Source organism: Ailuropoda melanoleuca, chromosome 13, assembly GCF_002007445.2.
Source record: "Ailuropoda melanoleuca isolate Jingjing chromosome 13, ASM200744v2, whole genome shotgun sequence".
NCBI classification, from domain to species: domain Eukaryota; kingdom Metazoa; phylum Chordata; class Mammalia; order Carnivora; family Ursidae; genus Ailuropoda; species Ailuropoda melanoleuca.
In genome coordinates this window covers 1878133-1904086 of record NC_048230.1, presented here as the reverse complement: position 1 = coordinate 1904086, position 25954 = coordinate 1878133, and the positions used below count along the sequence as shown (strand labels likewise).

Sequence of the window (25954 nt, the reverse complement as noted above, 5' to 3'; positions counted from 1 at the left end):
ACCCCCATCACTCGGCTAGGTGGCGATTGGAGCAGCCGTGGGGCCACGCCCCGGAGCCACAGCAACCGATCGCGTCCCGCTCTAGCGGGGAACCGAGGGTTGGGGGCTCCCGGGGACCAAGTCTGGCAATCGAGCTCAAGGGGACTTCCCGCATGTCGATAGGGGTCTTCCCCAATGCCATGTGTCCCAAACCCCTCGAAGCTCTAGAAATAGGTCGCTAATCTCACCTGGCACTCTTACAGGCCCCGCCCTACTGCTTTTCACCTCCTCTCCCCACGCTAACCTCTCACCTGCTGGTCATCCTTCTTCCCACGGCACCCTCACCGACCTGAAGGTAGAGGCCAGCGAACACCCACTCCCACTTGCTTAAACATCGTCACCGCCCTGCTCCGCACCAGCCCCCGTCTCAGCTGTAGGGGCACCTCACTTCCTTGGAGCCACCCTTTCCACCTCCCGAGGTTTCCAGACATTTAGCACATCATAGCAACCCTATGATTCCAACAGTCCTGTTCCCTTACACAGTACCTTAAATGGAACAACAGCTCCCATTTTGGAGAAGCGACCCACTGGGGACTCCTCCCCACAACCACTTTTGGGGGACCTACAGAGCAGCCTTGCTATTAGGTAGGGGAGGCAAAAGGAAACCACTCAGCACCGAAGTCTTGAAAAGCACCCCTCCCCCCAGGGTTGGTACACGTTAGGTGGATAGAATTCTCTATTCCAATCTGAGGCTGCAAGGAGAGGTCACACAGGGTCACCTCAAGGTTGGGGCAGAATCAGAGAAAAACAAAGACTGCTAGAATTCTAGAACCTTTCAGTCTGGAGAGGAAAATCCCACCCCCCCTTTCCCCATCTTCCATCTCCTGAAGTGTGGCAGGTTTTTACTGTTTTCCTCACTCCACACCTCTTTAGCTGGCCGAAAGCCAGCAATTCAGAGAGCTGTTTCCCGTACATGGAGAGGGTAGATTCCAGCTACTCCTGGAGAATGAAGTTTTCCATATTCTCACAACCCCTTTTCTTCACCAAAACCCCATTATGTCCAAGGGGCTAGAGGCACCCCTTGATTCCTCCACACCCACCCCTCCAAGCTTTTAAAAAAATTACACTGATTCTTTTAAATTTTATTATATGAAAACCACACACAATATAGAAAATTTTAAAGTTACAGAAAAGCCAAAGAGGAAAATTACAATGACTTTGTTCCACTGTCCAAAGATAACCACTATTAACATTTTGTCTTTTTCATCTGTTTTATGTATACAAGAATATACCCATCTTTTAAAAAACAAAATTGAGATCACATAATACACACTATTTTTTATAACCTTTTTAATATTTAAAGAGCATTTTTCTTTCCAGTCAAATGTTCTTCTACATGACTTTTAATGGCTGTGCAGTACTCCACCATCTGGATGGATATACAGTGATTTACTTAAGCAATCCCCCATTGCAAATTTTCATTATGGCAGAAAAGAAATGAATTCCCAATCAGACAGTTATTTCTCATTTTCTCTACTGCGATACTGGTATGAGCATCTTGTAACTAAATCTTTAATTATTTTCTTAGGATAAATTCCCAAATGTAGAATTACCGGGTCAAAGGCGATGGAAACTTTTAGAGTATTTGAGACATATTACCAAACTGACATCCAGGAAGGCCGTACCAATTTGCACCCCCATATGCAAAGTATGGGAGTGTTATTTTAGTATTTCTTTGCCAATACTGGGTCTTTCTTTTTTTAAAATATAGTTTGCTAAGGGAAAAATGCTTTCAGCTATATTTGTCTTTTTTTAATTACTAATGATACACATTGTTTTTCATGGTTTTATCCATTTGAATTTCTTCTATGAATTTCCTATGTATGTCCTTTCACAGCTGGTTCTTGCTCCTTGAGGCTGCTTTATATAAAAATTACAGGGTAGGGAGGTAGAAGTAGGAGGCTGAAGCCACAGGATACTTTAATACAGTCTCATATCTCTGAGGGAAGCAGTAAGTAACACTGGAGAGAAATAGTGAATGAGGTAGATGGCTGCGAGCTTGTCCTTGGAGGCTCACGGTCCTCTCCCCTCCGGGGGTGCTCCTATCCTTTATGGGTCCCCACTGCAGGGTGCCCAGACAGGGCCCTGTGCTCTCCAGGCCTGGTCCTTCACTGGTCTTCTGCCTGCCTCTGTGTTCCCAGGGTGCTCTTCCTCATCTTGACTTCATGATGGTTGAGGATGGCAGAGCCACATACCCAGGGCTGGAGGGAGACACTGTGGCCAGTGAAGCGGGGAGGGGAAGAAAGGATGGAAGCAATGTCCAGGGACAAAGCAATCTTTGTTGCAGACTATGAGTTGACTCAGTCTACCCACCCACTCCACCGCAGTCCCACACACATCCAACTTAGGCTACAGGAGGGTGGGTAAATCTCCGTTTCTCATAAATGGAGAAAAGGACCCTGCTACCTCTACACCTCCTGCCCCACAACAGGACAGCTTCCTGCAGCCCCTGAATTTGGGCACCTTCAGGCAGGGAGACTGGACCATGGTTGAGCCACACAGAGCCTGAGCCCCAAGAGCTAGACTGCATCAGGAGCTGGGGGTGATAGGTTTATACTGCTTGATGCCCCAAAAGGGGTCACATCCCACAACCCACCTCGCCTGGTTGCTGGAGAGAATTTCCTGCCTGCAAAAGCCTGAGCAGAGTCTCACAAACTATCCTGGAAGGTAAAGTGAGGGAAGAAACAGAGGAACAGCAGCTGGAACCCCATCAGGGGCTTTAGTCCTGTTTTAGGTGGCAGAGGAAGCCTGGGGCCACCTTTGCATGGTGGGATGTCGAGGGAGAGACTCAGTTCCTCCCAGCCCCTTGCACTGGTCTAACCCTAGCCCCCTTGCAAATCCTTCCCCCACCCTCCTCGGGTTATGGTGTTCAGGGATAGGGGAGGGGCAACAGCTTATGTGAAAAGCTGTTTTGTTCCCACCCACAGGGAGAGGAGAGCCCAGGCTCTGAATGGTCTGCAGAAGTAGGCTTTTGGTTCCCTCCTGCATATTCAACTGTGTGATTCCCCATCTCACAGGTGGAGAAGCTGAGACAAGAGGTCTAAGGGTCCCACATACAGGTGATTATCCCTGAATCTAGAGTCTAGGCCAGTCTAAGGAAATAGAGGGAAAGGTAAGAGCATGGGATGACTACTCAGATGGGAGTTTCAGTAGGACCTTTTCCCTGAAGAAGAAATTTACTTCGGACCTCACCTGGAAAGGCAGTAGGAAAGAAAGGGAGACAAGGAAAGAGGGCCAAGAAAGACATCTGGGTAAAGGGGTAGACAGTTTTCTTTGCTCCTGTTATCTTCCTCTTGTCACACCAATGTAGACCAACTAACCTTGGCTGGTCACAGCCACCTATTTCCCAAACCAACCGGGATCTCTAATCTAAAATTGTTCTCTCTTGATGGGCTAATCTGGCTGAAGGCTCTCCAACTAAACAAGGTTCCCTTTCCCAAAAGGTATCATCACTTCCACTGTTTGGACCTTCCCAGCCCCACTCCTGTCACCTTCCAGATGAAGGGGAAAGCAGCTCCTTCTCCTCTTCCTCCTCCTCCTTGAAGCCAGGGGCAGAGGGCAACAGTTCTTCAACTGGCAGCTTTAGCTGGGTCAGGACATAAAGCTTGCCACTGAAGAACTACTGCGGCTCAGCCAGGTGAGGATGTGGGAGGGACAGGCTCCTAAAAGGAAAAGGAAGAAAAAATGGGAAGGATCTGAGCACGGCTATGTTACAGGGACACTGTCCCACGGGCCATCTCCAACAGATGCTCAACCTTGTAACAAAGCATTCTTGGCTCTGACCTGGGCCTGCAGGAGCAGTTAACTTCGGTAAGAAGCAAGAGGCAGCTCTAAACATACTTCCTTGTGCCTCTTTCCAGAACCAAAGGCTGTAGAGAACCAGGTCTGCTCTCACCCCTCCTTGCCCCAGCTATCCATGGAAGGGTCCAGCCTCTTCAGCATTCAGAGAGGGCTGGACTTAGAACCCTGGACACATTCCACCAGTTGCCCAGGTATTAGGTGAGAAGTTGTACCTTAGGTCCAGAAATGTGAGTTCAGTGATCAGCCCAACTGACTTGTTCCCAGGGAATTCAGCTGGAAGAGTTTTGGGGGCCTACATCTGGGGAAGAGTGAGGAAGAGAGGAGGTCTGGAGTTTGGAAGGTCAGCAGAGGCTCCAGGGACTATGAGGAGAGGACAGGGGACCAAAGGCTGGAGGGGAGGGAGGTATGGGCAGGGTGGATGGGCAGCTTCCCCAAGACTCTTAAATGCCAGGCATTCCGCTTGCGCATTCCGGGTACATCTGGTATGAATTCCAGGCTGTCTGCCGGCCCCTCCATGTCTGAACTTTGTTCCAAGTTCCAAGCCCCGCCCCCACAGTTCCAACGCATGAATCAGCAGGAAAAGCCGGGCCCTGCAGCATGGCCCAGGGAGGGGGCTGGGGGCGTGGCAGGCTTGAGAGCAGGGGAGGGCGGGTCTGTGCTGACACTCAGTCCAAGGGCATGGCCCATGCCAGTGTAAGGAGCCAAGGCAGTCTTGCCTTGAGACTTCTATACTCAGAGGGTAAGAAAGATTACGGTGGGGGTGGGAGGTTTTCAAATTACAAAAACCCTCTTGGGGAGACATGAACTTTGTGGTATCATCCTTCCCCCAGGTGACCAGTCCAACTCCTTCCCACTCTCCTGTCTGAGCCAGCTCTGTTCAGCCCATAGGACTCAACGGCTGCTCAGAGTCTGTGCCAAGCAGGTGCCCTTGGCTGCAGGGCGGGGTGGGCCCAGGGCACTGACCCTCTGACCAGCTGCTCCATCAACCCTTTGGCACCCTGACAATTCCTAGCCCAGTCTGACAGCCAGGATGACAGGCCAAATGAGTTGGAGGCTGGAACTAGGGCCGGAGGGAGGTGGGGGCGACAGCCTAGCGAGAGGCTATAGGGAGGGGCCAAGAGTTGGCCGAGAGGTGGGGAGAGAGGGAGCCCAGTGATGACTAACCCAAGCGCCCCACCCAGCCAGCCGGCTTCCCAGGCGGTCAGGGCCAGGCCTGGGCTAGGGGCCCCACAACCGGACATGCTGGGGGGAGGTGCAGAGGTGACCTTCTCTAGGCCCAAGACGGCCAGTTAGGCTGGGGAGGGGGGGTTAGAGATTCCAGGTCCTCCTCCAGCCCGCTTCCCCCACCAACCGCGGTGAAACCCTAACCTTTGGGTTGCATAAGGCCCCCGCACCACCGCCCCCTACTCCTCTCCCCTCCCCCCTTACATAACATCCCCTGGAGGGAACGAGAGGAGGGGCCGGCCCGCCCAGAGACCCCTTCCCTGCCAGGGCGCTCAATAGGCCTTGACCCACTGACTGCCAGTAGAGGAAAACTACTTCCCCGCTACCCGCCCGGTCCAAACCCTCCCTAAGCTGGGAGGCCAGTTCTTGTATCCTCTGACCAGGGGGCGCCGAGGTTAGCTGCCCCCAGCCCTCTAGCCCCTTGTCTTCCTTCTAGCCACTCTGCAAAGCCCTCCGCCACGACTGTCGTCCCGGACTCTTTCTTTAAATCTCCTGCCACACTACTCCAGCCAGTCCAGGCCCCCTCTCCCCAAGAGCTTCCCTGCCCCCGCCGCCCCCTCACCCCTCCCCCGGAAGGGCAGGGTGTGGCCACCAGGACCCTACTTTCCCCCATTACCCCGTTAGCATGGTTCCCTCCAGTGCGGCCGGGACCCCAGCTCACACCCACCTGGTGCTGGGTGGGGGGATTGCTGAGGGTAAGGGAGCAAATCAGTGCGTCCGTTCCCCACGGCCGGCGGCGCTGTGTCTTCCCTGCGCCCAGCACACACCGGCTCCAGTCTCCGATCAGCTGGCGGCGTCGTGACGCACAAGCTGCGATTGCACCGCCCAGGGCCAATCACCGCCCACTGCTGGGCAGCGTGACCACACCCACTCGGGGGCGCCAGCGCTTCGCCCAGGTCCCGCCTCTCCAGGCGTCTTAGCTCTGATTGGCAAGGAGGCCACCCCTTTGCCTGGTAGAGCTGAGCTAGGCCACGCCCACGAACTCAGGAGCTCGCCAATAGCTGAAAGGGTGTGGCTGAGCCCTCCACCTAAGGCCGCTTGCTTTGAGGAGCGCTACGTCAAACCAGAGTCCTAAAGAGCAGAAGGAAGTAAAGGCGAGTGTGTTTGCAGTGCACACTGGTCAATGTAGTTCTCGGTCTGACACCTCGTTCCCAGAATCCTGCGCGCTCTGTGAGTTGGCATTTTTAAACTCATTTCTGAATCCATCCCGGCGAAGTCCTTAAAGGGCTACATCCCCTCCTTTTGGGAGCCGTGAGTGCTTCTTTTAGACCACCCCGAAACGGATTCGCTGATTTCTGCGCATGAGGCAATAGGTCTCTAGGGAAAGATGGATCAGGCCAAACAGCAGGAGTGGGTAGAACGGAAGGTGGAAATTAGCCTCCAGGGCCGCAGGCTCTTCCACTGGATGAGGATTCGTGAGGGATTTGGGGGAAGGGAAAACTGCCCCCCTCGCCTTGTGCTAGCTTTCACTGGAGAGATCTAGTCCTTCTCTCCTGGCGGGCTCTTACTAACCAGGAGACTTATCTTGTAGAGTATGTCTCGTCCCAGTCGTAGACAGAGCCTCTCAAGCAGCAGACTCCTAACAAAAGATTAGTGGTGCAGTCTTCACCTGAGGGTAGAACCAAGACTTGTGGTCGGAAACTAGAGGATGGATCGTGCCAAAGTGTAAACCGGTAAGCAACCTCATCCTCCGCCGAATACCCCATTCTGTCCCGCCCTCCAGAAGCTTTTCACTGACTCAGGCCTACTTAGAAGGGATTTCAAAGGTGGAGACCAATGAGGAGGCTGCCCCTTCCCCAGGGGCCAATCAGAGCCTCGGGGGGGGGCGGGGAATGGGCAAAACCGAGAGGAACCCAATGACTTGGCAAAAGCTGCCGAACCGCTTATTTAAAGGGGCAAGTCTGGGACCCGTAGCAATTTATCACCCACCCGCCCCCTTCCCGCTCCCCCAAAGACGAAAGTGCGGACAGGGATCCATGACTTTTCCATAGGCTTCCAATTTAGTGTGAGGGTAACTGAGTCGGAAGGATTAGTCTGGGGCGTGAGATAGTTTCTCCGTATTAAATACGGGCTCCATCAAGTAATTGCTGTGGTTCCTAGGAGCTCCAGAATTCTGAGCCTGCGTTCAGAACATTGTGCCTTTAAGGAAACTTCCTGCCTTCCACCCCAGTAACAGCTGATTGTTGGAAAGTGTGACCTCAGGGGACGAATCAGCTGTTACCACATCCTCCTCCAGGCCTGCCCTCCTCCATCCCCTCCTCTTTCACTCCAAGATGGTCTCCCTCCTCCCTACCATCCCCCCCCCCCAATCTGCTGGCTAGTTCCTCAGAGGTTCTGAGCTTGGAAGAGAGGTATTTCCTGTCTGCACAGTCAGCTCAGACCCGCCTTCCCAGGTCTAGAAGGAGGCCAGTATTGGGGAAGCCCAGAATGGTGGCTGGCACCAGGGTGCTCCAGGAATGGGTGCTGGGGAGGGTCCAGTGAAGCAGCAAACCAAACCTAGAGGAGAGGACTGGCTGTGGAAAGCAAGCCTTCAGGGGTCAGAACCCTGCTCCCCAGGCCATTTGCCCCCTACTCCCTACCCAAGTTGCCTATTCCCACCCAGACAGGGACCAGCTAAGGGGACTCTCTTGGCTTTGCTCATTCACTCCATTTCTAACCTCGATGCCAGCTGGCCCTTGTTTTATTTACACTGTCACCCTCCACAGCAAGGGTGCTAATGTGGAGCTTCCCAGGGGCTGCTGGAGGAAGGCACTGATCCCAGGAACCAGGGGCTTTGACTGGGAAGTTCTGCAGGAAGACCCAGGTAAATATTTTACCCCAGCCCTGAGCTGGGAGTCAGGGTCATTCCAGGACAAACTTAGTGTGAAGTCCCAGGACTGACTTGGCAAGGTTGGGAGAAACTGAGCAGGGCCTTGGCCAAGCTTGGAAGAAAGAGAAACCTCACCAGCTGCCACCATTATCCATTATCCTTACCTTGGAAGTCCCATTCCCTTCCTACCCAAGGTCTTTGGGGTAGGTCCATCTCCACTTTGTTCTGTTAACTCTCTCTCCCCTCACCCTCCCACCCCATAAGGCAAAAACACAGGCTTTGAGTCCAGGGTTTCTCAACCTCAGCACTATTGACATTTTGGGCTAGGTAATTTCTTGCTGTGGGGGCTTCATTTGTAGCTTACTTAGCATCCCTGGCCCACTAGATGTAGCACACTTAGCAGCATCCCCGGCCCAGCCTCCCACCCCTACCCTGCAGTTATGGCAACCACAAGTGTCTCTGGACATTAAGAGATGTCCCCTGGTGACCAAAATCTCCGCTAGCTGAGAATTGCTGAGTTAGACAAACTTGGATTCAAATTCCAGCCCTTACCAGCTGTGAACTTGATGAAGGTACTCAATATCTCTGCACCTCAATTTCCTCATCTACAAAAGAGTGAATAATAAATTGTAGGGATTAAAAAAAGGATTATATTTGAAGACACCTAGCACAGTATCTGGCCCACAGTTGGTGCACTAAATGTTAGCTTCCTGCCCTTTTCTCCCTGCCAGATCAGCAAGAACTAACCCCGCTCAGCATGGGCTGACTGCCTGGGCAGCTGCAGCTTCCCTCCCTGCCTACCCAAGCCATGACCTCCAGGAAACTCAATATTGAAGTTGGCAGAAGGGAGTGGCTAATTTGGTCCCAGATTCCCCAAAGCCCAAGGGTGCTTGGGTTGGGATTCCAGGGAAATGTGGGAATTGAGCTGTTATAGATCATTACATCAGGATGTGGCCTGCAGATGGCCTGCATTAGAATGAACTGGGGTGCTTGTTAACAATTCAGATTCCTGGGTCTCACCCCAGACTACTGAATCAGAAGTACATCATCAAGTTTGAGAACCACTGTTTTAGGCCTCGGATTGGGGAAGGTGTCAGTGCCCCAGCAATCTTAGTGCACTGGTGCCCAGCATTGTAAGGCCATCCTATTCAAGGGAAGAAAAGAATCCTTAAGTTAAGGTTAGTTACACTCAAGGTCATTATTGTATTGCCGGCGAAACCACTAGAGGGCAGAGCAGACACCGACTTGCAGGAAGGAAAAGTAGGGCCTGCTCAGTCTAGGTAAACAGACCAGAGCAAAGACCAGGTGGACCCAATTTTATTGGTCCTCAGTAGCAGGCACTACCTATTATCAAAACCTGTTCTCTGCCTTCAGGTACTCAGACCAAAGTTGGGGATGGAGATTGTCAGGGAACCCCTAACTTCTCAAGTGAAAAAATAATACTGTATGACCAAGGAGTACAGTAAACATTGGTTTTAGAACGACATAGTCTTGGTTTCAATCTTGGCTCTACCGCTTCTTACCTGTGTGACTTTGGGCAAGTTACCTAAGGTAGTTGGCTTCCTCACCCTAAATGGTTATAAAAATATCTTCTTAAAAGGGTTGTGGTGAGGTGAGGATTAAACAAAACAAGATATGCAAAGTGCTTAGCAGGGTGCCTGGCTCCTAATCAGTGCTCCCTGAATGATGGTTGTTAAGTTATTACTGCCCAAGGCCATGTGACCAAGCACATCAGGGCTCCTGCTGCTTCAAGAAAGAGGACACAGATGGAATGAGATCACAGCTGAGCCGTTTGTTTCCTCTGTAATTAGGACTTTAGTTTTTCTTAAGTGTTTTTATGGATCCCCCAAACCTCTACACCAAACTCCTCCATGAGGCAAAATCTCCTTCTAGGAGAGACTCAGAAAAACAGCCAGTGGTCCGTTCTGCAAATGAGTCAGAACTGAGACCCCTAGAAGACATGTAGTTTTGGTGCCAGCCCTCTGGTTTCTGCTCCCTGCCCTGTGCTGCATCCTCCCTCCCTCCCCCGCAGCCAAGGTAGCAACTGCAAGGCTCTGACCACAGCAGCAGGCTCTGACAGCTCGGGCAGATCTTCAGCGGGAAGTCTTGGGGGAACATTTCCTGCCAAGAACTACAAACATCTGGGCCTGGGACACTTCTCTCCCTCTCAGATCGCCCAGAATTTGAAAGAAAGAGAGAGAAAGCCCCAAGAAGACTGGGGCGGAGCGGGGAGGCGTGGAGGGAGGACTCCAGGGCAGAAAGTTTGTGCACCAGCTTCTAAGTTTCCATTCCACCACTCGGACAAGTCTCTTTGGTGGCTCTTGGTTATCGCTTTGTAAAATATAAACAATATTGTCTTTTCTACTTCAGGGGTTGTAAAGACCAGATGGAATATTATTGATGAAATGTGTTGGAAAACTAAAAGCTCCTTCACTTGGTAGGCAGCATGGAGGCGCTGAAGGGACTTAAAGTCAAAAGCCCCAGCTCTGCCTGCGGTTTCTTATCTGTAAAACCAGAGGGGCCGGTGGGATCAGCCCGCTAAGGCTGGAATCTCCGGTAAAATCCTCCTTAAATCCGCGTTCTGGTGCGTGCAGGAGGAAACAGGGAAGGGAGGGAAAAAATCTCATGGGCAGTTCAGCATTCCTCTCCCCAGCACCCGGAGGGAAGGAAGCCGCCACCTAACCGGAGCAGAGCACGGGGAAGGAGGGCACCGAGGCCTGCCAGGCGGTGGCGCCGGCGGGAGGCGCGGTCCGGCCGGCCCATTTGAGCCACGTGCGGTTGTTTCCGTGCCGGGGCGATCACGTGAGCCGCGTCAGCTGACCGGTCACGGCAGAGCCCGACTCAGGCGCCCGGCAGCACCTGCCCGGCTGTGCCCCGAGCGCAGGACCCTGCAGAGGGGTAAGAGCGTCCCCGGCCTCCCCTCCTCTGTCCCCGGCCCACCCCCGCCGCCTCGGCCTCAGCCCCGATCCCTCGCCTATCCCTACCCTCCCGGCCTGGCACCCCGGAAGCCGTCGCGGGCAGGGCCGTGGCGGGGCTCAGCCCCGCGCTGCCCCCAGGCGGCCGGGAGGGGATGGCCCTGGGGAGCAAGGGGCGGGAAGTCGCTCTTACCCACGGGGCCGACGGCTGGTCCCTGCCCCCAAGCCCCGACATGGAGGAGCTGCTCCAGAGCGTGGAGAGGGACCTGAACATCGATGCCCGGCAGCTGGCGCCGGCCCCGGGGGGCACCCACGTGGTGGCCCTAGTGCCCGCGCGCTGGCTGGGCAGCCTCCGAGAGCGCCGGCTGCCCGCCGGACCCTGCCCCAGGGCAGAGGGCCTGAGCGAGGCGGAAGTGAGGACTCTTCTGCAACGCTCCGTGCAGAAGCTGCCCCCCGGCTGGACGCGCGTGGAGGTGCACGGGCTGCGGAAACGGAGGCTCTCCTACCCCCTGGGCGGCGGCTTGCCCTCTGAGGAAGGGTCCAGCAGCCCCGAGACCCTCACTCGCTTCATGCAGGATGTGGCTGCCCAGAATTATCGCAACCTGTGGCGCCATGCTTATCGTACTTACGGGCAGCCCTATAGTCATAACCCTGCCCCTTCAGCTGTCCCTGCGCTGGACTTAGTGCGACAGGCTCTGCAGAGGGTCTATGGTTGTTCCTTCCTTTTGGTGGGTGAATTTACCCAATGCCCATCATCCGCAAGAGATGGTCCCTGTCCCCCTCGGGGCAGCCTGTCCTGTCCCAGTCTTTTGCGAGCTGAAGCCCTGCTGGAGTCCCCAGAGATGCTGTATGTGGTGCACCCGGACGTGCAGTTCTCCCTGCATGATGTGGTCACCTTCAGCCCTGCCAAGCTGACCAACAGCCAAGCCAAGGTGCTCTTCATTCTCTTCCGTGTGCTGAGGGCTATGGATGCCTGTCACCGCCAGGGACTGGCCTGCGGGGCCCTAACTTTGCACCACATCGCTGTAGACGAGAAGCTTTGCAGTGAGCTCCGGCTGGACCTGAGTGCTTACGAGAGGCCCCAGGAGGATGAGAATGAGGAGATCCCTGTAGCAAGGAATGGGGCAGGCATTGGACCTGGAGAGGAGGGAGGTAGGCGACCTGGGTGTCCCACCTGCCAGGAGGAACTTCGGGGCCTTGTGCTAGACTGGGTCCATGGCCGCATCAGCAACTTCCACTACCTCATGCAGCTAAATCGGTTGGCAGGTCGGCGGCAGGGCGATCCCAACTACCACCCGGTGCTGCCCTGGGTCGTGGACTTTACCACACCCCATGGGCGCTTTCGAGACCTACGCAAGTCCAAGTTCCGGCTCAATAAGGGGGATAAGCAGCTGGACTTCACATATGAGATGACACGGCAGGCGTTTGTAGCAGGTGGTGTGGGTGGTGGGGACCCACCTCATGTTCCTCACCACATCTCTGATGTGCTCTCCGACATCACGTATTACGTGTACAAAGCTCGGCGGACACCCCGCTCAGTGCTCTGTGGACATGTGCGGGCACAATGGGAGCCCCATGAGTATCCTGCCAGCATGGAGCGTATGCAGAACTGGACCCCTGACGAGTGCATTCCTGAGTTCTACACCGATCCCTCCATCTTCTCCTCCATCCACCCTGACATGCCTGACCTGGATGTGCCAGCCTGGTGTGGCTCCAGCCAGGAGTTCGTGTCCGCCCACCGGGCGTTGTTGGAGAGCCGAGAAGTGTCCCAGGACCTGCACCATTGGATTGACCTCACATTTGGCTACAAACTCCAGGGCAAGGAGGCTGTGAAAGAGAAGAATGTGTGTCTGCACCTGGTGGATGGCCACACGCACCTGACCAGCTATGGCGTGGTGCAGCTTTTCGATCAGCCGCACCCCCAACGCCTGGCTGGGGCTCCTGCCCTTGCCCCCGAGCCCCCACTCATCCCCAGAGTGTTGTTCCAGACCATCCAGGAGAGCATAGGCCGGGAGGACTTACCTGGACAGCTTACAAATGGGGTGGGCAGGTTGGTTTTGGAGGCCACTGCCTGTGAGGGTGGCTGGGCCAGAGACAGGCCGGTGGCAGGGGAAGATGACTTGGAACAGGCCACAGAAGCTCTGGATTCCATCTCCCTCGTGGGAAAAGCAGGTGAGCAGCTAGGCTCCTCCTCCTCTGCCTCCAGTCAAGCCCCCCCAGGCCTCCTGTCTTTCTCAGTGGCCTCGGCCTCTCGACCAGGCCGCCGGAGCAAACCTGCCGGGGCAGACCCTGGGGAAGGTGAGGAGGGAAAGATTCTTCTTCCCGAGGGCTTCAATCCTGTGCAGGCTCTGGAAGGGCTAGAGAAACTCGGCAACTTCCTGACCAAAGGCCTAGGGAGCCAGTTGGAGGTGCTTGAGCAGCCCCAAGTCCAGCCACCCGTGCAGCTGCAGGAACTCTTCCATCGGGACATGCAGGCCCTGGGGGTTCTGTTGGCCGAGATGGTGTTCGCCACCAGGGTCCGAACACTGCAGCCCGATGCACCTTTGTGGGTACGCTTTGAGGTTGTTCGGGGGCTCTGCCTACGCCACCCCAAGGAGGTCCCCGTGTCTCTGCAGCCCATGCTGGACATACTCCTGCAGCTGAGTGGACCTGAAGGCCCTGTGGTAGCAGGGAGGGGCAAGCTGGCCCCACTGTTTGAGTACAGGCCCGTCTCCCAGGGATTGCCCCCTCCCTGCCCGGCCCAGCTCCTCAGCCCCTTCAGCTCTGTGGTTCCCTTCCCCCCGTTCTTCCCGGCACTACACAAATTCATCCTCCTGTATCAGGCAAGACGTGTGGAGGACGAGGCCCAGGGGCGGGAGCTCGTGTTTGCTCTGTGGCAGCAACTGGGTGCAGTGCTGAGTGACATCACCCCGGAGGGCTTGGAGATCCTGCTGCCCTTCGTGCTGTCACTCATGTCTGAGGAGCACACGGCCGTGTACACAGCCTGGTACCTGTTTGAACCTGTTGCTAAGGCACTGGGCCCCAAAAATGCTAATAAGTACCTCCTGAAGCCTCTCATCGGTGCTTACGAGAGCCCGTGCCGGCTACACGGCCGCTTCTACCTGTACACGGACTGCTTCGTGGCCCAGCTGATGGTGCGCCTGGGCCTGCAGGCCTTTCTCAGCCACCTGCTGCCCCACGTCCTGCAGGTGCTGGCTGGTGTGGAGGCCTCCCAGGAAGAAAGCAAGGGCCTGGTGGGGGCCGCTGAGGATGAGGACGGTGAGCTCGCAGGGGCCAGGCCCAGCTCCTGTGCTTTCAGGGAGGAGATTCCGATGGATGGTGAGCCTGCAGCCTCCTCGGGCCTGGGGCTCCCAGACTACACGTCTGGCGTCAGCTTCCACGACCAGGCCTACCTCCCTGAGACCGAGGACTTCCAAGCGGGGCTGTATGTGGCCGAGTCCCCACAGCCCCAGGAGGCTGAGGCCGTGAGCCTGGGTCGGTTGAGTGACAAGAGCAGCACCAGCGAGACCTCCCTGGGCGAGGAGCGGGCTGCAGAGGAGGGCGGCGCTCCTGTGGACAAGAGCAGCCTCAGGTCAGGAGACAGCAGCCAGGACTTGAAGCAAAGCGAGGGCTCAGAGGAGGAAGAGGAGGAGGGGGAGGAGGAGGGCTGTGTGGTGTTGGAGGAGGAGGAGGGGGACGGGGAGCAAGACGAGATCACCAGGGCATCCGAGCTCGCTCTCCCCGACACCGTGCTGTCCATGGATACGGTCGTGGCCCGCGGCGGCGAGACAGGTGGGGAGGAGGACACGGAGCCGCTAACGGAGCAGTCGGAGGGTAAAGAACAGAAGATCCTCCTTGGTGAGTTCTCAGGCCTTAAGGTGTGGGTCAGACGGCCCTCTGGTTGTTAATTTATTTAAGTCATCTCTACACCCAACATGGGGCTCAAACTCATGACCCTGAGATCAAGAGTCCCATGTTCTTCTGACCGAGCCAGCCAGGTGCCCTGTGGTTTGGTTTGGTTTGGTTTTTTAATTCCAGTATATTTAGCATGCAGTGTTTTATTAGTGTCACATATATAGTGATTCAACAATTATATACATGACTCAGTGCTCGTGATGACACATCTGTTCTTAATCCCCATCACCTATTTCTCCCATCCCCCACCCTCTTCCCCTCTGGTAACCATCAGTTTGTTCTCCATAGTTAAAAGTCTGTTTTTTGGTTTGTCTCTCTTTTTTCTTTGCTCTCTTTTTAAAAAAGATTGTTCTCTTTAAAAGAAAGATTTATTTGAGAGAGAGAGCACGTGCAAGCATGCATGTATGGTGGGGAAGGGTCAGAGGGGGAGGGGGAGGGAGTCTTCAGCAGAGAGTCTGTGCTGAGCTCAGACCAATGTGGGGCTTGATCTCATGACCCTGAGATCATGTCCTGAGCCGAAACCAAGAGTCGGACACTCAGCCGACCATGCCACTTAGGTACCCCATGCTCTTTTGTTTTGTTTCTTAAATTCCACATGTGCATGAAATCATATGGGATTTGTCTCTCTCTGACTGACTTATTTCGCTTAGCATTATACTCTAGGTCCATTCATATTGTTGCAAATGGCAAGATAGGATCCTTTTAATGGCTGAATAATATTCCATTGTATATATACTAGATCTTCTTTATTCATTCGTCTATCAGCGGACATGGGCTGCTTCCATAGTTTGGCTGTTGTACATAGTGCTACAAAAAATAGGGGTCCATGTATCCCTTTGAGTTAGTGTTTTTGTATTTTTTGGGGTAAATACCAGTGCAATTATTGGATCATAGGGTAGTTCTGTTTTTAACTTTTTTAAAAAAGATTTTATTTATTTATTAGAGAGAGAGAGAATGAGCCGGGGGAGGAAAGGGAGAGAGGGAGAAGTGGACTACCCACTGAACAAAGAGCCTGATGCAGGGCTTGATCCCAGGACCCCGAGATCATGACCTGAGACAAAGGCAGACGCCTAACTGACTGAGCCACCCAGGCACTCCTATTTTTAATTTTTGCGGAACCTCCCAACTGTCTAATATAGTGACTGCAGCAGTTTGCATTCCCACCAGCAGTGCATGAGGGTTCCTTTTTCTCTACATCCTTGCCAACACTTGTTTCTTGTGTTGTTGATTTTAGCCATTCTGACAGGTGTGAGATGATTGCAGTTTTAATTTGCATTTCCTTGATGATGAGTCATGTTGAGCATCTTTTCATGTGTGTGGCCATCTGTGTGTCTTTGGAGAAATGTGTGTTCATGTCTTCTGCCCATTTTTTAATTGGGTTACTTGTGTTTTGGGTGTTGAGTTGTAGCAGTTCTTTATCTATTTTGGACACTAGCCTTTATCAGATACGTTATTTGCAGATGGTTCTTCCATTCTTTAGGTTGCTTTTAGTTTCGTGGATTGTTTCCTCAGCTGTGCAAAAGCTTTTTATTTTGATGTAGTCCCAGTAGTTTATTTTTGCTTTTATTTCCCTTGCTTCAGGAGACATATCTAGAAAGATGTTGCTACTGCTGATGTCAGAGAAATTACTGCCTGTGTTCTCTTCTACGATTTTTATGGTTTCAGGTCTCATATTTAGGTCTTTAATCCATTTTGAGTTTATTTTTGTGTATGGTGTAAGAAAGCGGGCCAGATTTATTTTTTTTTTTTTTTTTTTTTTAAGTAGGCTCTACCCGGTGTAGACCCCAACGTGGGGCTTGAACTCAAGACCCTGAGATCAAGACCTCAGTTGAAATCAAGAGTAGGACGCTTAACTGACTGAGCCACCCGAGCACCCCCAGTTTGATTCTTTCTCGTGTAGCTGTCCAGTTTTTCGCCATTTGTTGAAGAGACTGTCTTTTTCCCATTGTATAGTCTTTCTTTTCCTCCTTTGTCAAAGATTAGTTGACCACATAATTGTGAGTTTATTTCTGGTTTTTCTGTTTTGCTCCATTGATTTGTGTGGCTGTTTTGTGCCAGTACAATACTGTTATGATTGCTATAGCTTTGTAATATAACTTGAAGTCTGGAATTGTAATGCCTCCAGCTTTGCTTTTCTTTTTCAAGATTGTTTTGGCTATTCGGGGTCCTTTATGATTCCACAATAATTTTAGGATTATTTGTTTTAGTTCCGTGAAAAATGCTGTTGGTATTTTGGTAGGGATTGCATTAAATTTGTAGACTGCTTTGGGTAGTTTAGACATTTTAACAATATCTGTTCTTCCAATCCATGAACATGGAATGCTTTTCCACTTCTTTGTGTTGTCTTCAATTTCTTTCATCAGTGTTTGATATTTTTCAAAGTATACGTCTTTTACCTCTGGTTAAATTTAATCCTAGGCATTTTATTATTTTTGGTGCAATTATAAATGGGATTGTTTTCTTAATTTCACTTTCTGTTGCTTCATTATTAGCTTATGGAAGTGCAGCAGATTTCTGTACACTGATTTTGCATCCTGCGACTTTACCGAATTTATTTATTAGTGCTAGTAGTTTTTTGGTGGAGTCTTTATGGTTTTCTATATATAGTATCATGTCATCTACAAATAGTGAAAGTTTTACTTCTTCTTTTACTTCTTCTAAAATTTGGATGCCTTTTATTTCTTTTTGTTGTCTAATTGCCATGGCTAGGATTTTCAGTAGTGAGACTAGACATCTTGTCTCATTCCTGACCTTAGGGGAAAAGCTCCTAGTTTTTCCCCATCAAGGATGATGTTTGCTGTGGGTTTTTCATATAAGGTGCTTATTATGTTGAGGTATGTTCCCTCTAAACCCATGTTGTCGAGGGTTTTTATCATGAATGGTTCTTGTACTTTGTCAAATGCTTTTTCTGATCTGTTGAAATGATTGTATGGTTTTCTTTTTTTCTTTCTTTCTTTTTTAAAGATTTTATTTGTTTATTTGACAGTGAGAGAGAGAGAGAGCATGCGCCTGCACAGGTAGGGGGAGCAGCAGGCAGAGGGAGAAGTGGACTTCCTGACGAGCAGGGAGCCAGGTGCAGGGCTCGATCCCAGGAGCTTGGGATCATGACCTGAGCCTAAGGCAGCCACTTAACTACCGAGCCACTCAGATGCCCTGTCATATGCTTTCATCCTTTCACTTGTTGATGTGGTGTATCACGTTGATTGGCAAATATTGAACCATCCTTGCATCCCAGGAATAAATCCCACTTGATGGTGGTGAATGATTTTCTTAATGTGTTGTTGGATTCAGTTTGCTAGTATTTTGTTGAGGATTTTTGCATCTATATTTATCAGAAATAATGGCCTGTAGTTCTTTTAGTGTCTTTATCTAGTTTTGGTATCAGGATAATACTGCTTCATAGACTCAATCTGGAAAGTTTCCTTCCTCTTCTATTTCTTAGAATAGTTTGAGAAAAATAAGTATTAACTTTTCTTCACTCTGGCTTTCATTGAACAGTTCTGAGTACGTAGTGTGTGCCAGGGAGTGGCTCGAATAGATTCCCAAGCGGCACAGATGTGGGCCTGCCTCCCGGGCTCACCTCTAGCAGAGGAGGTGCCACATTGTAGACAGTCTTACATACAGTAGTGCTGTAAAGAACAGGGCTAGGTGCTACGAGGGAATATAAATAGGGCTTACATCTAGTTTTCAGGCGTTGGAGAAGGCTTCCCTGAAGGTAGAGCCAGGGGCACCTGGGTGGCTCAGTCAGTTAAGCATCTGCCTTCTGCTCAGGTCATGATCTCCGGGTCCTGGGATTGAGCCCCGCGTTGGGCTCCCTGCTCAGCGGGGAGTCTGCTTCTCCCTTTCCCTCTGCCCTCCCCCACTCGTGCTTGTTCTCTCTCTCTCTCTCTCTCTCAAATAATTAAAATCTTTAGGAGGAAAAAAAAAGTAGAGACAGTTGAGGTCCAGTGAATAGGAGGTAGCAAGGCAAAAATGGTAGGGTCTGCAATGGGAAGAGCACACCAGGCAGAGGGAACAGCATGTGTGAGGCTCTATGACTGTCATGGTTCCATTAAAGAATCAGTGAAAGGCTAGCATGGTTAGACAGGGAGAGTGGAGGGAAGAAGAGGGAGCACAGGCCAAAGGGGGAGGGAGCTGGGGCCTGGCCAGGGCTCATTTAGCAGCTTAAGAAGATTGAGTGAAAGGATAACCTTCCTGCAAGTTGTGCCCGAGGAGAGGCTCCTGGAGCAGACCCGAAGCCATAGGCCAACTCTGCCACTGTGTAATAGAGGGTGGTGGTTCGGGGCACCCAGCTTCAGCTAGGCTCTGTGGCAGGTTTGCAGCCAGGATTGGCTAGGAGGGGTGCCATGGGGTGGGGTGGGAGGAGTGGCAAGCCACCATTATCCGATGAGCTCAGGGCCTGCTCCCGCGTTGCAGATACAGCCTGTAAGATGGTCCGCTGGCTGTCTGCCAAGCTTGGCCCCACGGTGGCCTCTCGCTACGTGGCCCGGAACCTGCTCCGCTTGCTGACATCTTGTTATGTTGGTAAGGCCTGTGGTCGGTGCTGGAGGTGGGGCTTCACCTCAGACCCTCTGTCCATCTTCAGCCCCCTGTAGGGGCTCTGTCCCACTTGCACGTCCCTGCCAGGTCCTGGGTGCTGGTCTGTGAGCTACTTCCTTCCTTGGGTAGGGCAATGGGGTGGGCCCCAGGCTAGACTGAGTGGGAGTGGCTACCATAGTTCCTGAAAGACTGACCTCCCTCCTGCCTGCCGCAAGCTGCTCAAGGCTGCCGGTTTCTTCTCGGCAGGGCCCACTCGGCAGCAGTTCACCGTGAGCAGCGGTGAGAGCCCCCCACTGAGTGCCGGCAGCATCTACCAGAAGAGACCGGTCCTGGGGGACATAGTGTCAGGGCCCGTGCTCAGCTGTCTTCTGCACATCGCTCACCTGTATGGGGAGCCTGTCCTCACCTACCAGTACCTGCCTTATATCAGCTACCTGGTAAGTCACTGGTGTGGCAGCCTCAGGGGAGGCCAAGGAGCTGGAGGGCAGACTGGGCAATCTTGGGGTGCCAGGGGGTCCGTGGGCAGCCCAGCCCTCATCTACTCTGTGGCCCTAGGTGGCCCCGGGTAGCACCTCAGGCCCCAGTCGACTGAACAGCCGTAAGGAGGCAGGGCTGCTGGCGGCGGTGACCCTGACCCAGAAGATCATCGTGTACCTCTCGGACACCACCCTCATGGACATCCTGCCGCGCATCAGCCACGAGGTCTTGCTGCCTGTGCTCAGCTTCCTCACTTCCCTCGTCACTGGGTAGGCTGCTGCCCCACCCCTGTGCAGGGAGTGGTTGAGCTGAGGGGGCTACTCAGGAGGGTCTGGGAAGTTTGGGAGTGAGGCTGGACTGGCTGTCAGGAGTCCCAGTTCTGATCCAGCTGTGCGACCCGGAGCAAGCCACACCTTTCTGTGCCTGTTTCCTTATCTGCTGTGGACCAACTGGTCTTAAGATTTTTTTTTTTAATTTATTTATTTGACATAGACAGCCAGCGAGAGAGGGAACACAGCAGGGGGAGTGGGAGAGGGAGAAGCAGGCTCCCAGCGGAGAAGCCTGATGTGGGGCTCGATCCCAGAACGCTGGGATCACGCCCTGAGCCGAAGGCAGACACTTAACGACTGCGCCACCCAGGCGCCCCTGGACCAACTGGTCTTATAGCTCTTTTCATTGAAAACTTTTGATAGATTCTGGGCAAGTCCCCAGAGTGGGGGAGAGGGCGCTGGAGCTCACGGACTCTCTTTCCAGGTTCCCAAGTGGGGCCCAGGCCCGGACTGTCCTGTGCGTGAAAACCATCAGCCTCATCGGCCTCATATGCCTGCGCATTGGACAGGAGATGGTCCAGCAGCACCTGAGTGAGCCCGTGGCCACCTTCTTTCAAGTTTTCTCTCAGCTGCACGAGCTTCGGCACCAGGTAGGCAGACCGTCTTCCCTTCCCTGGCTGGCATGGGCTGGGCAGGGGCCGTGAACTCAGCTAACACCCGGGCTGCTCTGCCCACAGGATCTGAAGCTGGACCCCACGGGCCGCAGCGAGGGCCAGCTGCCAGAGGTGGCCTTCTCCGATGGGCAGCAGCGGCCGGTGGACCCCACCCTGCTGGACGAGCTGCAGAAGGTGTTCACCTTGGAGATGGCGTACACAATCTACGTGCCCTTCTCCTGCCTGTTGGGTACTGCCCGATCACATTCCCTTGCAAAGCCTTGTGGCTCTGTCTCTGCCCCCCAGGAGGGCCCCGCGCTCCCCTTGCCCCGAGAGTCCATAGTGGATATTCGGCACGGTGCTCTGCGTCAGAGCAAAGGGATTTGGCCTCAGACCTCGGAGTCCCAAGGAGTAACGTGTGAACGTGGACGGAGCATTAGGCAGCAAGGAGGCGCGGGAGCTGGTCTAGAGTATCCCTGGGGAAGGCGGGGGCATCAGGCTGGTGTACTGACATCTCCAGCAGCTTCTGAGAGGAATAAGCGGCCCACCGTCCGTGTAGCCTCCCGTGCGGGCCTGGCACTGCTGAGTGGTTACATGCGCTGTCTCGCTGAATGGGAGGAGCAGCCCTGTGGTCAGATATGGTATTGTTCCTCTGAAATCTGGGGCCTGGGAGGGAGAGCACCGGCTGTCTTTCTCGCCATTCTCTTTCCGATGTGCCGCATGACGCCCAGTACATATTGAGGACGCTCATGTGAGTGAGTCCACGTGTTTCTAGGGAAGAAGCAGGCTCACAGATGAAGAATTACTTGCCCAGAGTTGCACAGCCAGTACCTGCCCTGTCTTCTGTGGTTCCCAGGCCTTGGATGGGTGGTGGCAGCTGCCTGCCATCTTCCCTAATCTTAGAACCACTCCCGCTCCCATCCAGGTGACATCATCCGGAAAATCATCCCCAACCACGAGCTGGTCGGGGAGCTGGCGGGGCTGTATTTGGAGAGCGTCAGTCCAAGCAGTCGCAGCCCTGCCAGCGTGGAGCCCACCGTGCCCAGCACCGGCCCCGAGTGGGACCCCCAGAGTGGGGGCTGCCCCCGGGACGACGGCCACTCGGGGACCTTTGGGAGCGTCCTGGTCGGGAACCGCATCCAGATTCCTGACGACTCTCAGCCCGAGAGCCCCGGCTTGCTGGGCCCCATCCCGGGGGTGGGCAGCGGGGGACTCAGCAGCGAGGAGGACAACGCGCTGAAGCGGGAGCTGCCCCGCAGTGCCCACGGGCTGAGCGGGAACTGGCTGGCATACTGGCAGTACGAGATTGGCGTGAGCCAGCAGGACGCCCACTTTCACTTCCATCAGATCCGCCTGCAGAGCTTCCCGGGCCACTCGGGGGCCGTCAAGTGCGTGGCGCCCCTGAGCAGTGAGGACTTCTTCCTGAGTGGCAGCAAGGACCGCACGGTGCGCCTCTGGCCCCTCTACAACTCCGGGGACGGCACCGGTGAGACGGCCCCACGCCTTGTCTACGCCCAGCACCGCAAGAGCGTCTTCTTTGTGGGCCAGCTTGAGGCCCCCCAGTACGTGGTGAGCTGTGACGGGGCTGTGCACGTCTGGGACCCCTTCACAGGTGAGCGGGCCCAGGTGAGGCCTGTTCTGTTGCTGCCATCCTGGGCCCTGCCGGGCCTCTGGGTAGGGGGACCTAGGGTTGGGCGGTTGGGGTGTAATGGCATAAGGTGTGGGGGAGACCCAGTGAGGCTGCACAGAGGAGCAGTTAGACTTGAGTTGGAATCCATGCCCTGAGGTTGAATTGGTTCTGCCAACTTATTTGCTGAGTGACCTTGTGCAAGTCACTTTGCTGCTGGAAGCATTAGTTTTCCCGTCTGTAAAATGGGAATCAGAACTGGCTTAGAAGATAATACACATAGGGGTCTGGCTTAACAAGCAGCATGCCATACAGGTTTGGCCGATGATTGCTCGATTATTTTTTGGCATCATGGGGCGAGAAATACGGTTAATAAGGTTTTTTAAAGGGGTAGGGGGTAGAGTAGCCTTGAGGTAGACCGAGGAGCGGTAGCATTTGGTCAGGGGGCACCATGGGAAGAGAAGAGGTTGCTTTGGGGACCAGAGTCTGGCCTGGCCACGGAAGCAAAAAGGTGGGAGAGTCAAAGAACATCTTTAGCATTTTCTTAGGTCCTCTGGGATATGAGAAGCAGATCCAGGGTATATCAGGGAGATAGGAAGAGTTGGGGTGCTTCCATCAGCCACTGGGACCCCAGATCCACTGTGCCTCTCCTTCCCAGGGAAGACCCTTCGCGTGATGGAGCCATGGGACAGCCGGGTGCCCCTGACAGCTGTGGCCGTCATGCCCGCCCCCCATACCAGCATCACCATGGCCAGCTCTGACTCGACCCTGCGCTTTGTGGACTGCAGGAAGCCTGGCCTGCAGGTCAGGGGAGTCCGGTTCCCCGAGCCCTGGCCTGGATGCCCAGCAGGGAGGAGAGACCCTGAAGAGAGAAGGCCAGGGTGTAGTTTAGACCAATCACCCATAGCAGCAGCAAACCTTGGGGGGTGGGACTCTGATCTGAGATGAAGGGGAACCCTCCGCTTAATGGGCTGGATAGAGGATCAGGGCTTTCAGCTGTGTGGGCTGGGGGGTGAACAGGACCTCAGGGAGAAATGGGTTGGAGTGGGTGGCGGCACTTTAGCTCATCTCCCTCCGTCTGCAGCATGAGTTCCGCCTCGGCGGCGGGCTGAACCCTGGGCTTGTTCGCTCCCTGGCCGTCAGCCCCAGTGGCCGTAGCGTGGTGGCCGGCTTCTCCTCGGGCTTCATGGTGCTCCTGGACACCCGTACTGGCCTGGTTCTGCGTGGCTGGCCGGCCCATGAGGGGGACATCCTGCAGATCAAGGTGACTGACCGGGTCCCCTTCCCGTCCTCGCTGCCCAGCCCCACCCCTGCCCCGGGTCCTCTTAGGGCCCACCCAGGACGAGCTCCAGCTGAGATGATATCCCTCGTACCTGCCCCAGGGCTGATGGGCAGAGAGGGTTAGGAGCCAGCTGCACTGCAGGGGCCCTGGCGGCAGGCAGGCCGGCCCCGGGGGCGGGAAGCAGGGGATGAGCTGACCCTGCTGCTCCCTGGGGATGTTCTAATGAGTAACCCTTGTCCATATTTGCCTTGCTTGGAGGATCGGGGGTCAGGCCCTGTCCGTGACCCAGTTCAGGTTAAATAAAGCTCAGCTGGGAGGCTGTTTACTGCCCCCAGAGCAGGGAGCAGAGTCCATGCCCCATGCTGGGCTGCCCTCGTGGGGGCAGGGACATCCTGGCTTGGGGATCCTGCGCCTATCCCCGCCCATTCTCAGTCACAGACCTCAGGGAGCTGCCCAGGGAGGGACAGGAGGGGAGAAACAGGGCTCTTTGTGGGAGGATATTTCCAGGCAACTAGCACTCCCTCCCTATCCTGACTGTAGCCAGGGGACCTGCACTGCCACTGCTAAGGGCAGACTGCCCCCAACTCTATTCAGGACCCCAGGGAGCCCAGGGGGCCAGGTAGCTTTCAGTTCAGACCTTCCAGGGAAGTGTTAGGAGGGCTTTGGTGTTGGCCTGGCTGTTAATCCTGACAGTGCCACTTACTGGCTCTCTGACCTTGGTAGGATTCCTTAACTTTTCTGAGCCTCGGGTTTTTTTCTCTGTAAAATGGGGACAGCATTTACGTCATGGAGTTGTCATGAAAATTGAATTGGTAATATGGCATGCCTTACGTGATGCCTCGATACAGTAAGTGCTCAGGTTACGGTGATGACTAGGTTAAAGACACTTCGACACGGTCATATTAACCAACACTCGTGTAACGTGGTGGGAGGGGGCAGCTGGTCCCCCGCCCGGGATTCCTTATCTTCCTGGGAGACCCTGGAGCTCGGCGGGCACGTGGGTGGGCCCAGGCCCTGCTGAGGCTCTCTTCGCCCTGAGCAGGCCGTGGAGGGCAGTGTCCTGGTCAGCTCCTCCTCTGACCACTCCTTGACCGTGTGGAAGGAACTGGAACAGAAGCCCACGCACCACTACAAGTCAGCGTCTGACCCCATCCACACCTTCGACCTGTACGGCAGCGAAGTGGTCACCGGCACAGTGGCCAACAAGATCGGCGTCTGTTCCCTCCTTGAGCCACCCTCCCAGGCCACCACAAAGCTCAGCTCTGAGAACTTCCGAGGCACACTTACTAGCCTGGCCTTGCTGCCCACCAAACGCCACCTCTTGCTGGGCTCGGACAACGGGGTCGTCCGCCTCCTGGCGTAGGCTGAGGTGGGGCTGGCCAGTGACATCCCCCAGGAGTCCATCCCTCACCCGTGTTGCCCAGCAGCTCCCTCCGGGCAAGCTTCAGGCCCCACACCCCAAGTGCCCACGTGGCCTGACAGCTACGGTGAGGCAGGGGCCAGGTTCCTGAACAGCCAGAGCCACCAGTGCTGCCAGAAAGGACCTCCTTCACGGCTCGGGGGAGGCGCTGCCCCTAGTCGGCGGGAAGCAAGAGAGAGAGCTTGGGAAAGCATCGCCCTCTCTTCTCCCTAGCTCTGCCCTCTGGGTCCACATGGGGATAGGGAAGCTCTGAGAAGATGAAGGGAGACTGGCCCTGTCCAGCCAGTCTCCAGCCAAGGATGCCCCGCACCTTGCTGAGCTCTCTGTACCCGTCTCACAAGGACAGGGCAGCTGCTGCAGTCCAGAACACTGATGGTGCTTGGACTCCAGCCTCTAATGATGGCTGTCCGTGGTCCAGGAGTTCAGGGCCTTGGGCTGGGGTTTAAGTGTCCACCCAGCCAGGCCCTGTCCAGTGTGGGCCCAGTAGGGGAAGAAAGAGGGCAAGACCAGGGGAGGGAAGAGGGACTGGGCCAGCTGGCGCTTGCCAGGAGTGACCCCATGCCTTGCCTGCCCACCCCTCACCACAGTGTTTGTGCCTTGACCTGAGGAGGCAGCCCCTGGGCCCCAAACCCTTGTGGTCCAACACCCTGAGAGGGGGCGAGAATGATCTCTGCATCTCAGGTCTCTCCCAGGGGCCGGGAAGGCCCAGGCATCCCGGAACCCTCACATTCTGGAGCAGAGATGAGGTCTGAGCCTGCACCCCTGCTGCCTCCTCATTTGCAATAGATGTAAATAGGACCAATAAATCCTTTGGAAGAGCCGTGGAACTGAGTGACGCTTTTCTTGACAATGGCGTCAGGGTCGGGAAGAATTGGGACGCAGCAGCGTCCAGGGCTGTGAGGAGAGGGCGAGGAGGGTGGGAGACAGCCTGATCGTTGTTCTTGGGCGTCACAGGGTACGGGGCTTCTGGTGCATGCAGCCCATGCCAGTTTCCTGACCCCTCAG

General features: G+C 54.5%; 1 protein-coding gene across 5 annotated transcripts; it reads left to right on the top strand.

Annotated features, from left to right (window-relative positions):
- The first annotated feature begins 6141 nt into the window (after positions 1-6141).
- WDR81 (WD repeat domain 81) lies at positions 6142-25776 on the top strand. 5 transcript variants are annotated; one of them, XM_034639777.1, is made up of 12 exons: positions 6142-6234; positions 6596-6737; positions 7770-14625; positions 19099-19206; positions 19468-19658; positions 19777-19967; positions 20452-20617; positions 20705-20870; positions 21546-22232; positions 22906-23051; positions 23332-23511; positions 24572-25776. In XM_034639777.1, the coding sequence occupies exons 3-12, from the start codon at positions 10944-10946 to the stop codon at positions 24890-24892; spliced, it is 5838 nt and encodes a 1945-aa protein (XP_034495668.1). In that variant the 5' UTR covers positions 6142-6234; positions 6596-6737; positions 7770-10943; the 3' UTR covers positions 24893-25776. The 5 variants fall into 5 exon arrangements, 4 of the variants coding, with proteins under 4 accessions (XP_034495668.1, XP_034495669.1, XP_034495670.1 ...); XM_034639778.1 differs by lacking the exon at positions 6142-6234 and having other exon boundaries at positions 6603-6737; positions 7770-7867; positions 10527-14625; XR_004619374.1 differs by lacking the exons at positions 6142-6234; positions 24572-25776 and having other exon boundaries at positions 6603-6737; positions 21546-22246; positions 23332-23469.
- Positions 25777-25954: the final 178 nt, after the last annotated feature.